The sequence below is a fragment of the Peromyscus californicus genome, unplaced genomic scaffold, assembly GCF_007827085.1.
Source record: "Peromyscus californicus insignis strain IS unplaced genomic scaffold, ASM782708v3 Scaffold_6__1_contigs__length_162567912, whole genome shotgun sequence".
Lineage (NCBI taxonomy): Eukaryota > Metazoa > Chordata > Mammalia > Rodentia > Cricetidae > Peromyscus > Peromyscus californicus.
The window spans coordinates 46,850,326-46,865,282 of NW_026294584.1; the positions used below are offsets into that span (position 1 = coordinate 46,850,326).

Genomic DNA, 14,957 nt, shown 5'->3' on the forward strand with positions numbered 1-14,957 from the left:
GAGACAGACATCTAGAGAGGGTTAGTTATTTCCTGAAATAAAAACTAACTCCTCGCATGATAGTATATCAGGAAACACATGGGTGAGAACTGTTGAAGGTTAGACTTGGAGGAAAATAATATCGTAATCAAGGTAACGGAACAATTCTATTACTTTCTATTTATGAGTGTTTGGTAAAGATGATTTTAGAAAAACAATTTTTGAAAACCTGATTAAAAACCATCAGTAATATTCTGTCCCCATCATTTTTGACAAGAACAAATTAAAAGACTGAAGATTGAGTGATGGTAAAGAGCGTAAGTGCTAAAACAGAGGTGTCATTGTCACATCTTAAAAGAGCAATCTGGAGTTTTAGGATCTAGGCAGGTGGCCTGGCCTTCTCTAACTTTCATTAGTTTATGCTCTGCCAGATTAAACCTCAGTGATTTTTAATAGGTTATATTAACATGCTTCAGTTTCTTCATCCACACAACAGAATCACCCAATCACCTTGCCAAAGAATCTAATTAATTTTCAATAGCATTAAAATAGGTATCCATATTGAATCTTACATAAATCCAAGTCCAACCTGGGAAGCCCACTTCAGGTACTTACCTGACAGTGAACTTCATGCAGACATTGGTTCCCTGGGTTAGTCAGGATCTGAGTACCACACAGGAGATGTTAGTGTTACCACAGTAATGGTCAGAATCCATTACTTCCACACCATCTGATAGCTGAAAGGCCAGGGCCGGGCACATGTTAGTAGAACCCGGGGAAGCTAGGGCACAGTAGGGTAGAGAGGCCATAGCCACAAGGCAAAGAACTGACACTACAGGGACTACAGGGCAAACACACTGCTTCTCTTTCCCTTTGCCGTTCAGTTTTCTACCAAGGCCTCTGATTTCAGAACCTGGGAATCTGCAGACAGAAGCAAGGGTTGTGCTCCATTTTTCTGATATAGATGAGAACCACAAAAAAGGAAGGGAGGAATGACAGATCTTAGAAAGGTCCACTCTGATACTCATTCTTCTTTTTTTTTTAGGTGTACATACATTTTATTTTCTAGAGCAGTTTTAAGGACACCTCCTGCTCACACATGTATACAGCCTCCATTATCAACACCCCTCACCAGACTGGCATATTTGTATTAGTGAACCTGTATTTGTACATCATGTAGTTTACCTTGGGGTTCAACCTTGGTGGTGTGTGTTCTTGGACAAATGTAGAATAACATGTATCCACCATTTTAACATCATGCAGAACATTTTCTGTGCTTTGCCTGTTTGTCCCTCCTCCTAAACCCCACTGATAGTAGGACTTTTTCCCCCTGCTGTCATAGTTCTGTGTTTTCTGGAATGTTAAATATGGCAAAGATATAGAATGCAGCCTTACCAGATAGGCTCCTTTTACTCACTGATGTGTCCTAACAAGTTCTCCCGTGCCTTTTCTTGACTTGTGCTTCATGTTTGGATAAATGCCCCCTAAAACTGCACATTAAAGGCCCAATCCCTAGCTTGGTAGAAAGGTGGTAGAAACTGAAAAGGTAAGGCCAAATGGAGGCCTTCAGGTGATAGGAGTGTGCCCAAGAAGGAGACTGTGGGCCTGTTCTCTAACCCTCCCACTAGTTTCCTGGCTAGGTAAATGATTTTGCCTGCGATTATGGTTACAGGCTGCCATAGACCAAAACCAATGGGGCTAACCTCTCATAGACTGAAACCTCAAAAACTAAACCATAATAAGTCTCTTATCTTAATAAAGTGATTATCTTAGGGATTTTCAACAGTGACAGATAGCTGACCAACACAGCTCAATAGCTCTTTTTTCATAAGCAGTATATAATATTAAATAGGATACATTCACCCACTGAAGAATATTTTGGTTGCTTCCCAGTTTTGGTCATTATGGGTAAGCTACTAAAAATATCCATGTATGAGCTTTTGTATGGATATAACATTTTGGTTAAACCAAGAGTATATTATTAGGTCATGTAATATAAGTATTATTTAGTTTAATACAGTTTGTAAGAAACCACTGAGGTGTCTTTCACTGTTGCTGTAACATTTAGGTTTCCATCATCAATAAGAGTTTCTGTTGTTTCCACACTGTGATGGCTACTTTTGTCAACTGACACAGTCTAGAATCACCTAAGAGTCTTTTTTTAAACCTTCTTTTTATTTATTCTTTGTGTCTTTCACATCATGAATTTCAATCCCATTAATTAATTTACTGGTCCCTTTTTATCTGCCCTCTGCCCTTGAAACCACTGCCCATATATATATATATATATAATTTAAGGGAAAAATCTCATCACGGAAGCTATAGTATGGCACACTGAGTCACACAGTAAACCCTTTTATCCATATATCTTCACTTGCAAGTGTTCATTGCAAAGAGTCATTGGTCTGCTTTGAGGCCTCTGGTTTTTGCTATACTATCGATGCTGGGCCCTCACTGGGACTCCTCTTGGCTATCCTATTGTTGCCCTGTGCCATGGAGCTCTTTCAACTTTGGGACTGCAGAACTGGTCCCTTCACGTGCTTCAGCAGATCGTAGATGGGGTGAATGTTGATTCTGGGATTGATAATTGCAAGGTTGGTCAGCCCTCCAGCTGTCTCCCATCTTCACCACCAGGGTGAGCTCTCCGGCATTGCCCTGGTTAGTGTCTTGAGTCATTACATTCATTTCAAGTATGGGGTCTTTACAACCCTCTGCCACACCCATAAGGATGATTATTATTTAAAAACAAAGAAACAAAAATCATGAAGTAGCTAGTTTAGCAAGGCTGTGAGGAGACTGGAACCCTTGTCCATATATTCAACAGTAATAAAATAGTAAATGAAGTAAAAGCACAAACAATCATGGTTGCTACCTGTCCTGCCATGCAGAGTTGTTGTGGTTGTCTTTCTATCCTGAAAGCGAGACAGCAGGAGTAAGGATCCTATACTGCAGCCGCCTGCTCCATATTGCCCTTGCCTGTTGCCAGTGCCTCAGTTGGCCAGATCTCTCTCCTGTTTTTTTTTCTAGCCTTTTCCTTAAAGACCTGAATTCCTAATGAACCTGCCTTTGTCTGGATATTATTACTTTACCATGCTGTTTACTGTGAATATATGAGAAGTTCAAAGCAGCCCGATGGCAAGCTCTCCTTCCAGCTAATGCAGCCACCATGTCTTCCAGCCGAAGCATTCCTTCCTGGGTACTACCAGGCTGCCTTAGCCCAAAGCTGAAGGCGAAAGAGCAAAAGTTCCCTGAGTAATAGTCTAATGAGAGAAGGGATCCTTTCTACTTTTAATCCCAAATCCCCAGACTCACCTTTTCTTGTTAGTAAGGGATATAATGTGATTGGTCTTTGAGTCAGGTATTCCAGCACACCAGCATTATAAGTATTTTTCCATTTGATAAGAGCTGAATTCTGCCCAGGCCATCTTGCTGCTTGCTAGCTCCGTCTGGATGATTGTGACTGTATGGTTGGAGAAGGGAAGACCAGGAGTCTGTACTGTTACATTCTTGGTCAGCAGCATTGTTAAACAAGATACTGTGACTATGAATAAGACCCTAAGTAGACATAACAGAGGGACTAGGATAAATCTTTCAGGCAAGGAAGGCAACCTCATGCCCCAGGTGCCTGCTCCATATGGACCTGGCAGACCAGGAAGGAAGGAAGGAGTTGATCTGCATAGCCACGAGCATGGGTCTTTGCCCTTCCCTGTTCATATTTTGAGGCAGTGGTGCTTGCTCTTCAGGCAGCGTGCTCCAGGATCTGTAGGACCTCAAAGCTGAGCTCAGCCCTAGGTAACAGCAGTAAAAGATTAGGGAACAGCCACAGGGAAAGAGACAGAAACGAATGTGTGCCATGTCTGACACAGCCCAGATCTTCAAATCAATCACTTTTGAAACCGTTTATGATGTTTCTTTCATAATTCCATGTAGCCTGCTGAAAATGCAGATTTTTTTCCTCTTCCTTTCAGTAGATAACAGAATTATTTAAGTTCTAAATGGAGACAATTTTGTGCATCCTTTGCAAAATTCTTTGAAATGAATTCTTGTCAGATAGACTTCTTTAAAGAGTATAATTGTGTGTTAAAATTAAGTTAAACAGATTTAACACTCATGGCAAAATTCTCTTAAATGAATCCTTGTCAGATCAAGGTCTTTAACGATTTAAAAAAAAAAGTGTGGTAAAATTTAAGCTTAAGAGGCTTACCATGCTTCTTCAGTTTCATGGATGGTGTGAGCTTGTTGGCCAGCTGGCTATGAAGGGGGCTCTTCCAGAGATCAGTTCTTTGAACGTAGAAGTTGTGAGTTCTCCTTCCTGTCCCTGGCTATACATCATATCATCTCTGCACAGTGATGAGGGAGGGCCTCTTCCACCCTCCTCCTGATTTTGTTCTAGTGTCTGTGAATCTTGTGTCCTCCTGCCTCCTTTCCTGGGATTCCTAGATTACACTGTGTGCACAATGTAATAATAGTTTTGGTTGACCCAACTGCATATCATCCATAAAAATAAGCTACACCAAACATTTTCTGTGATATTAAGAGTTCTCCACTGAATAATTTCTAATGACTCCATAGTGTAGATATGGTACAATTTAATAAATCAGAGAGTTTAGAAAAGGAATCTGCAGTCAGGCAACTTTAGCCATTACTCTAAGGTTATTGTAACACACAAAAACCTTCCAGCATGCTCTTTCACACGTACACAAATCCTCAAAGGAATGATTTTGTATGTGAAATGGTTATAGCTGTCAATCAGTTATTCTCCATGTCATAGTTTCTATGCGTCTTCGAGGTTGTTAGGGGGTGATTACGGATTCCTGTCAAATGAGGTATCTACTATGTATTCAACATGAGGCAGTTTGTATTTTTCTAAGTCTATTGCTCTCCTGTCTGAGGAGGTTAAGCAAATCTCAGTGATCCAGAGGGAAGAGGACCAGCGTCCACTGCTGGAAACACACACAGACATGCCTGGGGCCCATAGACCTGCACACATGGATTAGACTTCTGCATAAATACACTTGTCTTGATTGTCACATTCCACCCAGAGTTAGACCCACATGCATAAAAATGGCTCCAAGCCTGGCTTTCAAAGCCCTTTGCCTCCCCTGTTGCTTTTTAACCACCCAGCTCAGAGACATTTTTTGTGTTATATCTATCAAAGATGATTAAGGGATTGGAAAAGTTGATTTATAAGGACATATTAAGAAAAGTAAATTTTGCAACCTGGCCCAAGGGAAGACATTATAGATGTTTTCTGGCCTCACATCATGAAGGAGACTTAGTTTTGCTTTTCCCAGTAACTGGATTTTAGGGACAGCAAAATTCAGAGGAAGTTTTCTGAGGATAGCCTCACTTATGCTAATTAGATGATTGTGTCAGTTAAAAATTGCATTTAGCAGCTACTAGCAAAGTAGAAATAACAGCCTTTATTTTCTCTTCTCTGACATGAAGCCCAGAGCATATTGTCTGGGGCTGAAGTGTGGTACCTGTGATGTCACAGTATGCTTGAACCATCTTACCTCTAGGCTCCATCATTCTTAGTATTGACTTCTACTCTCAAGGTCTCCTGATATTTGAGAAGAGCCACTGTAGCTCAGGTGTTATGGCTACATGCCAGAAAGGAAGTGGGCAAAATTAGTCCTGATCCACCATGATTACTCCAGAGAGCTGTCTCCTACACAGCTCCAAATTCATATCACATAGCACTCAGTACCACATTTGCAAGTGGACAGTGAAATTTAGTGAGATTGCTTGTTTCATTGTTTTGACATTGGGCACACTTTCAACTACAGTAATATGAAGGGCCTTTTACCAGGTCAGACTAGAATAATGAGCACTAGGTAGGGGACCAGGGATTTTTATCACAGTAATTCACCTCTAGAGTAACTGTAGTGCTAGAAAGTTCCATTTGTAATATTACCCCGTGAGACTTAGTTCCCACTGCTCACTCTTACCTACTTAAATGCATTTATCAGCACATACCTTGAGTTGATTGTAAATAACTAGCCTTCTCAATGGCCCTAAAAATAATAACTAAAATGTTATGATTTCTATTAGATCCCAAGCATTGTGTTGTGCACTTAAATATTCGTGGGCAGGAGATGAGGACAGAGGAAACACGGTTCCCTGTAAGTTGCTGGTGGTGAAACTGGGAGATGGCCATTGAATTTGTTAACATTTTGCTTTCATGATTACTGATATTTTCCCAATGAAAAGTTTTCAAAATCACCTCACCTAATCCTCACTTTACTTCAGAAGAAGTCAGTACCATTACCACCAGATGCATCATACAGGGAAGTCCAACATCCCACCTTCAGCAAGCAGCAGACTTTTGCTTCATACCTGGGTTTCCCACTTTGAAGCTGGAGCACAATTTTTACCCAACCATCACTTGGAAACTAGTTAGATGTGTGTCATTTGGGGAGTCAGTCACCCTAATATCTTTTCTCAGATCACAGGTAGAGCTTGTTAACACACTGAAATTTCATATGCACAATCCAATGTGCTTTATTGCCCCTTTAGCCACAACTTACCCAAATCAGCCAATCACCTGTAACTCTTCCTTTTAGGAACATAACCCTCTGTTGAAATGAAGTTTATCATGAGTGATGGCTTAATGTCAGATATCTTTAACAGTATTTAATTCACAGCAGGTTTTCTGCCACAGTGAACACCTGTTCTGATGCTGGATTTTAAGTGCCTGTATGTCCATTAAGAGTCTTTTTTATGTTACTACTCATTATTTACTCAAAGCTTAAATTGTGGTTTTACATTTAAATAGAGCCCTCACATCTGTTCACTAAGGTGATTTGAGTATTAAAAGCCTTAGGACTGAGAATAGGCTCCAGGCACCTCTTTCCACTTCCTCTGGTGTCAGCTCTTCTTATCCACCATGTGTAACCAACTCCTAGTCACCTGTTCTCACTTTAGCAGTCACTCTCCTCCCCATCTCTCTCTTTCTCTCTCTCTCCCTCTACCCTTTCCCCTCTTAGGAGAAAAGATTTGTAAAAATAGAGCAGTTTGTTTTTCAAAATGTCATCCCTGCTGTGTCTGGACATGGTCTCCAGAGTTCTTTTATTGCACCATGTTGTAACTTTTTCACACCCTTAAGAATGTTTGAAGACAGTAGGCTCTGGGAAACCCAGTGAGTTAAAGGATCCCTGCATTGTGCTACTTTGTGTTTGTTCCTAGATTTTCTGTCACAACATAGATTAATGCTTATATTTTATTTGCTTCAGAAGTCTTTTTAAAATAAGTGAATGAAACCTGTCCCCAGCCTTTACCAAACAGTAAGTGAGGTGTGGCTTTGATTTGTTTTTCAGGGCAGCCTTCGGCAAGGAATCTGAAGTTCTAATTGGGAATCTCGGTGACAAACTTATTCCTCCGCAAGACATTCTCCGTGATGTCAGTGACCTCAAAGCCTTGGCCAACATGCACGAGAGCCTGGAATGGCTGGCCGGCCGAACAAAGTCAGCTTTTGCCAACCTCTCTACATCCCAGAGTAAGTGCCCAGGAGGGTGGCAGCTGCTGGGTGATGCAGAGCCAGTCTGAATGCTTCCACTTGGAACATGAGTGCGGGTGCTTGTCATCTAGTGGAGCGTGCTCCAGGGTGTCAGAGCCATGTTTGAGTTCTGTTCACACTATGTCTCTCTTACTTTGAGATTCTAGGGAAGAACTCACCTCAGCTTCCCTCTGTGGAATATGAGAAGCCAAAATGGCTCATATCATATGGCTTCATACTAAACCCTAGAAATACAACCCCCTGGAAAATGGCAATACTAAGTCTCAAGAACAGAAAGCAATTCCTTTTGTCTTCTTTCCAGCAACTTCTCTTAGAGCCTGAGTACATGGTTACAGTTTTCCTTTAACTGGATAAAAGCTAATAAAAGTATCTAAAAAAAGAATAATAGAAGTGATTGAAATAGAAAATAGAGGTAATAAGGATGACAGTTATTCTAGAAAAGAGAAAGATGAGAGATAGCAGTTATAGATTTCTAAGAAGTTCAGGATTAATTAATTAATTGCTATAAAATAAGGTTTATTTCATGTATATTTAATTTTCCTACATTTGTGTATATTTACAGTGTGTGTGCATAGTACCTGTGGAGGCCAAAAGAAGGTGTGGGGTCCCCTAGGACTGGAGTCATAAGTGGCTGTCGGCCCCCGTATAGGTGCTGGGAACAGAACTCAGGCCCTCGGCAAGAGCGGCAAGTGCTGCGGCATCACAGTAGCCATGGATAAATGCTTTCTGGAAAGCTCAATTCAGAAGTCTGCAGATGGAAAGTAGAGGCTGAGGGACACTAGTGCGGATAAAGAAGAAAGCCAGTTTAGATGTGCGAGTGAAGGGATGGGCGCAAATAAGGAAAAGCAAGCTCTTGGCAGGAAGAGAGCAGTGAGGTCATCTCTGTCATGTTAGGGCTAGCAATCAGATGATAGTCGTTAGGAAGAAACTGCCCATGTTTATTGTGACTGTAAAGTTTGGACACAGTTATTTACTATCAGTGTCCTGTGAAGTTTTTATTTTTTGAGTAACCACAATTGCAGCCTAGAAGTGGAAAAGGAGTGGATGAAATTCACAGAGATAAATTGTTCCGTGAAATACAGGCCCACAGCCAGTCTTTGAGATCCCTTGAAGGCTCATTGCTTGTGCCCTCTAGTGCTGATCATGTGCCCATCCCCACAGCTGGTGCGGAGCAGCAGGGGGCGGGGTGGGCAATAGAGGCAGTGTGCAGGTAGGAATCTTATCATGTGCTTTGACTTTTTCTTCAAAGGTATACTTTTCACTTGTATTTTTATTTAAAATATTGTCTTATCTACTTATAAAAGTACACATGTTCAGTCTCAGAACTCTGCATAAATAGAAGCTCACCCTGTTAGGGGTAGTTTGGGCCTGGTGCTACATTTGAGCAGTGTGCATGAAGTTCTGTCTGTGGAAAGGTCACTCCACTCTACAATCCCGTAATCACAGTCCTGTTACAAGCAGCCACTGAAATCATCCCTTTTCCCTCCCAGACCCACTTTGTTCTTCCTCTCTAAAAAAGTCAGAGCTAATTTCCTCTTTGCTAACTGCAAATAGCTCTGAAAAGGAACCAGGTACCTCTTTTCCTGGTTTCTTTTGGCTCCTGTTGATGCAGGTATATTTCTCAGTGGTGTTTAGAAGGGATATGCTTGTTTGGTGCCATATGTATGTGTGTATGTATGTATACACACACACACATATATTAGATCTAATATTGTGTAATACATTTTAAAATTTTTGAGTAGCATACCATGCCAGATTTCTAGTCTGTCCATTCTCAAAAGGTTTCACAAGACAAAACAGTTTGAAGCTAGCCACTGAGTGATTCAGACAAGCTAAGCTAACTTGATGTCAACTGTTTTCTAAAGGAGAAAGATGCTCTCTAAGTTACACTTAACTTTGTAATTGCTCAATTTAGCTGTTGTGTTCATGTCACTGAGAGTACCCAGTGGAGATGATGTCTAATGCATGTCTTTAATCATCTCTGTTATTCTGACAAAGATCTCTTCTACTACGCCCATTAGTGCTGTGTCTACTGTGCTCGGTTCCGTCTTATAATACAAGTTGCACCCTCTCAGTTCCTTTCAGGGTGATTATTCCACCCAGTGAGTGATTTAACTAACTGTCAACATTTTTAAAATCAGTTCAAAACCCAAGTGAACTATAATCACTACTTCTGGTGTCTTTGCTAAAACAAAGCACCAAGCAAGCCTGCTTTATCTTGCTCACAGTCAGCCCAGTTCACCCCCACTTGCCAGGTCTGTGAATTCCCAGAGAGATGCCCATTGATGTTGTCATTTGAACAAAGACAGAGATTCCATTGTTGGCCTACTTTGACTGCTCCATGTCAGTGTGACTCTACAACAGTGTGTGTGTCTAAGAAAGGACAGCTCTTTATTATTGTTTTGAAAAGTTAACCAAAAGATTACATCATCTTAAGTACTTCCCGGCCAAGAGACTAGAAAGCATGAAGATGATGCCCAGCAAGATGGGGAGGAAATCAGGCTTATTTCTTGTTCCACGTGCTGGTAATTGTTTGCTGTGGTAAATGCCATGTTGCATTAAACTCACATTACAACTGTAATGGACTAGAGACAGCTGGCTGAAAATCATTTTCATATTAAACATCTCTTCAGTCAAGTACAGCAGGATCCTCACCCACCTGAAACATGTCATGGCCTCCTGAGAAAATTATCATCTATTGATGGCAAAGTATGGTTGGTCACACATTGTCCAGGAGATCAGAGTGAATGGCATTTCCAAGGGGGATTTTTTTTCTATTTCTTGCAGTATTTTCCTAAATGTCATTCTGTCTCCTTTACATGCAAAGGGGTCTCCTCCCCCTTTTCTAGATGCTGACTGCAGAAAGTGTTGCTTTTACTCTGGGGCTTCTACAGTCCATGGTTGCTGTTCTATCTCCTGAGGGTATTCCCCCATCAAACTTCTCTGCACCTGTTCCTCTAAGATTTTTTCAGTTGAGAATAGAGAAATAACTCATCAATAAAGGAAGCTTGCTGCTCTTGCAGAGGATGTGAGTTCAGTTCCCAGCTACCAGATCAAGCAGCTCACAACTGCCTGCACCTCTAGCTCCAGTGGATCCTATATCCCCTTCTAGCCTGTGTGTGTGTGTGTGTGTGTGTGTGTGTGTGTGTGTGTGTGTGTGTCTGTCTGTCTGTCTGTCTGTCTGTCCGTGTGTCCCCGCACACATGAATGTGGCACAGCATGTGTGTGGAGGTCTGAGGACAGCTTATAGAAGTCAGTTTTCTCTATCATGTGAGTTCTAGTGATCTAACTCAAGTCAATGGGTTTGTTGACAAGCAAACTGAGCCAGGTCCACTGAGCATGAGTATTTGTGATGGACATTTGCAGATATTTCCCACCACTTCCCACTGTTTCACCCAGTCTCTAGTAATCACCATTCAACTCTAAATTTCTGTAAGATATTTTAAGAACTATCTATTTAGGTATGCTGTACACTTGTTTCTATTGACCTTTTTAAATTTCATATGCAGTCTATCAACCCCTTATTAGATGTGTAGTTTGTCTCAATTTGTAGGTTGTTCACACTATTGACTTTTTGCTTTTTAGAAGCTTTTTAGTAAGTTTAATGCAATCCCAGTTGTCTGTTTTTGCCTTGATTTCCTGTTGAAAAGACTGTCCTTTCTGCAGTGTGCTTACCATCTTTGTTGAAAATCAGTTGATTGTGAATGCATGGCCTTATTTCTTGACTCTCTGTATGGATATGTTGGTTTCAGAAAGCAGATACACAGACCTAAAGAAGCCACCGGGGCTTGTTCTGCCCAGGATGCTTTCTCACAGAGTTCCTGCATTCTGTCTTGGGTTTTGTTCAGAACTCTAGGATTAAGGTTCTACATCTTCCTTGATTATATACTGTATTGTGCTGCTTAAGCTAAATTACTACTTAGGAGGCCATATCTTTCTGTTAAGGCTATATGCCTTAGTCCTTTATTCATGTGTTATGTTCTATTCAAAAATTCAGTGCTCAATATTTTCTTTTTAAAATGTATCTAAAGGGCTGGAAATATAGTTCATTCAGTAGACTATTTGCCTAGCATGCACAAAACCCAGGTTCAATTGCCAGCACCACATAAAACAGGAATTGTAACACTAGCTATAATCCCAAAATTCAGGAGTTGGAGGCAGGAGGGTCAAAAGTCATCTTCAGTTCATTAGTTTTGATCATCATTTTCTTCTCATGCCTCAACAAAATTTCTATACCTTAGGTACATGAATTATTGCATATATCATTTTTGAAATTCATCTGAGTTGTAATCAATATTAATGTGTCACCCTTTTTTGTATTACAAACATTTTCTGATTGAGAAACTCTGTCTTGTTATGCTCTGTAATATATTCTAGATATTTCACTGTGCCACACTGAATCCACTAGCCTATATGGCTATTTAAATTAAACTGTCATTTTTTCTTTCTGATCACTTCACTATCATCAGCTCATTCTATTGAGCATTGCTGTGTCTCGTCATCCCACCCACAGATGAATGTTTTTAACAGTAACAGTCCATATACTCTGCCCTTGCAGCATACTCAAAATGTCTAAATGGTTGTCTCGAAACCTGAATAACTATTTGAACCATTCAGCCCCTAAATCACATATGCACCTGTGGAGACCCTTAGAGGTTTCCTAGTGAGAACTTATTCAGGGTCCGAGAATCTGAGCTTGCTTTACCCAGCAGGGCTGCATAATGGAATGATTTGACCACAGGCATGGTTACCAGGTGTTTGGAAGGGTCTACACTTGGCTGTATGGTGTCCTTTGATCTAGCAAGGGGGAGGTCTTTTGCCCTGCCCCTTGGCATTGTTATAAAAAGCTCTTTAGAATATAGGGAAAAGGTCAATAGGTATTGACCCAGGTCCTCCCGAAGCTATTTTGTGTTTCTGTCTTTCACCTTTTCTCTATCTTTCTAATATTTTCTTATCCCTCTCTCCTCATAAGCACCCTTTGAAAAGGTGGGAGCTGGCCTCCCACATGCACCCCAAGAGAGATATATGTTATGGGTCCTCTATTTTCTAAGCTGGTTTTTCTGTTAATGTTTATGGGTGCTAAAATGGAAGGGGTGAGTGATCACATAATCTCAGGAAATGTGGTGGTGAAAACACCTTGAGTATGCCTCTCTACCCTAAATCTATGAAGGTTCCAATGTATTGAAGGCTACAACAGCAGTGTAGTTTATCAGACATATTGTTCATGCCAATCCTTTCACTGCAAGGATGCTCACAGGCCTTTCCCCGTGAACCAGCTTGGCCTCACAGTTCAGTGCTATAGTGCTATGATTTGCTTAATGGCTCCTGTTTCTCCTGTCCTTGCCAGGCACAGATGTTCCACAGTCGCAGGGACTTAATTTCTTATTCATGACAAATTTGTACAACCGCAGGTGACTTCCCTTGTAATCTAATTATTTCGCTCTTCAGTTGTTTGGGTTTTTAATGTTGAAGTCAGCCGATATAAGATGGCCCACATTTCCTGTTTTCTTAAACCTCAGTTCTCCTTCTGACTCTTTCCACTCCTTGAGTTCATCTCACAGTCGTCAAGGAGGCCAGGCAGTCAGACACCACAAGTGATGCCAATAGATCCATTATGGGACTTCTAGTCAGCTTTTGTTAAAGGGGGAAAAATGGTTTCTTATTTTCAGACTTCAGATTTCAAAGACAGTACAGAGAACTCCCATACGTCTCATTCCCAGATGCCCTCTTTGTTAACATCTTCCATTAAGAGAGACTATTTGTCTTAACTAATGAGCCAGTACTGATATGATACATTGCTATTAGCTAAAGTCTGTAGTTTAAGTTTTCTTAGTTTTAGTCTAATGTTCTTTTTCTCTCTGGGAGCCTATCCAGGATATCATAGTACATTTAACCATCGTGTCTCCTTTGGCTCATGAAGACTGATGGTTTCCTAGACTTCCCTTGTGATTTTTCATTGTTTTCAATTATTGCTTGAGAATTTCATACATTTATGTAGTGGTTTTTGATCAAATCTGTCCTATTCCCTCCACCTCCATTTTCCCTGTTTTTTGTTTTTGTTTGTTTGGGTTTTGGGGTTTTTGTTTGTTTGTTTCTTGCTTTTTACATATATGTATGTTATCTTTTAATCACATCAGAGGCCTTTGAATAGCTACTTTCCAGTTCTTGATGACCTTGGCACATTGAGGGATGGTGCTGGCTGGGTATTTACACAATGCCCTTAAGTGTGAGTCTGTCTAATATTTTTAATAGTCTGAGCATATGGATTTTAGAAAGGAAGACTACCTGATGTGTTGCCATTCTCTTCTAATGAATTGTTCATGTTATCACCATATCATTGATACTGTTTTCAAATTTATTTCCATACCTCTAATTCATTTAATCTTTCTAGGTAGTTCCTTCTGAATTCCAGATCAACTATCCACTTTCCCACCACAAAGTGACTTTGCCCATTCAATCTTTCTAGTGACCTTTAAAATTTATATATAATGAATGCATCTATTATGAGCCAAATCTTTAGCCAAGCTGAATACATTCAAAAACTAGCTATCCAGTTCAAATAATGATGTGATTGATGTAGATTTTAACTGGTGGCTCTGAAAGGCTCCATTATAGGAGGAGCTGGGCTTTGCACTTGGGGCTCTTCATTGGGGCCTCAGTAGTACTTGGTTGTCTTGTGTGTTACCAGAATTTGATGGACTCATACAAACGTATTATTTCCAACAAAACCATATTGAGGTCTCTTCACTAAATAGGTATTTTAATGCATTGTTGTCTAGTTTTAATGTGTAGTGTTGAATTAAAATCTACTTCCAAACAAACATTTTGGGGTAGCACTTCTCACACTTGACTGCACATAAGCTATAATCAGTAGGAGAGCTGAGCCCTACTCCAAAGGTAACAAGATGTGCTGCACCCCAAGCCAGTCCAATTAAGATAAGACCTACAGTTGTCCAGAGGCAGCTAACAACCTCAGCTCATAATTGTATTGTATTTACCTTTTAATAGCAGACAGTCAGGGTTGAGAACCACTGACCTAGAGCCCCTAAACATTTCTTCCTCCATTTCTGTAGCTCCATGTATGGAATAAATTTTTGTAGCAGGTTTTCTGTTCTTAGAAGCATGATGTTGACATGACCCCACTTTGTGGACAAGAGCAGAAGCCACAAAGATAAGGTACTTGCACAGTGACTCATTTTGACTTAGCAGTTATCAGCCTGACTGTTGCCCAAAATGGTTGAAAATTAAAATGTTCTTTTTATGCTTCTGAAGGTAATAATAATAATAGGAAGGTTTCTCCTAACACAAAGTCTTCAATTGCCAAACCTATTGAATAGATATCGAATCAGATACCAGCCAATTATATCATTGAAAATGTAGGTAGAAGTGGTGCAGGTGGCCATCCACACCTACATGTCAACATGGCTGCATGGCATACCAAGACATGTTCACATGTTAC

The 14,957-nt window shown here is 40.5% G+C and overlaps 1 protein-coding gene across 2 annotated transcripts in view; it reads left to right on the forward strand.

The window, feature by feature from the left end:
• Positions 1-14,957, forward strand: part of Exoc4 (exocyst complex component 4) — a 768,512-nt gene that overhangs the window by 643,879 nt on the left and 109,676 nt on the right. For both annotated transcript variants that reach the window (XM_052721855.1, XM_052721856.1), the window contains exon 14: positions 7,299-7,477. In XM_052721855.1, the coding sequence (XP_052577815.1) occupies positions 7,299-7,477 (179 nt within the window). The remainder of the gene's footprint in view (positions 1-7,298; positions 7,478-14,957) is intronic.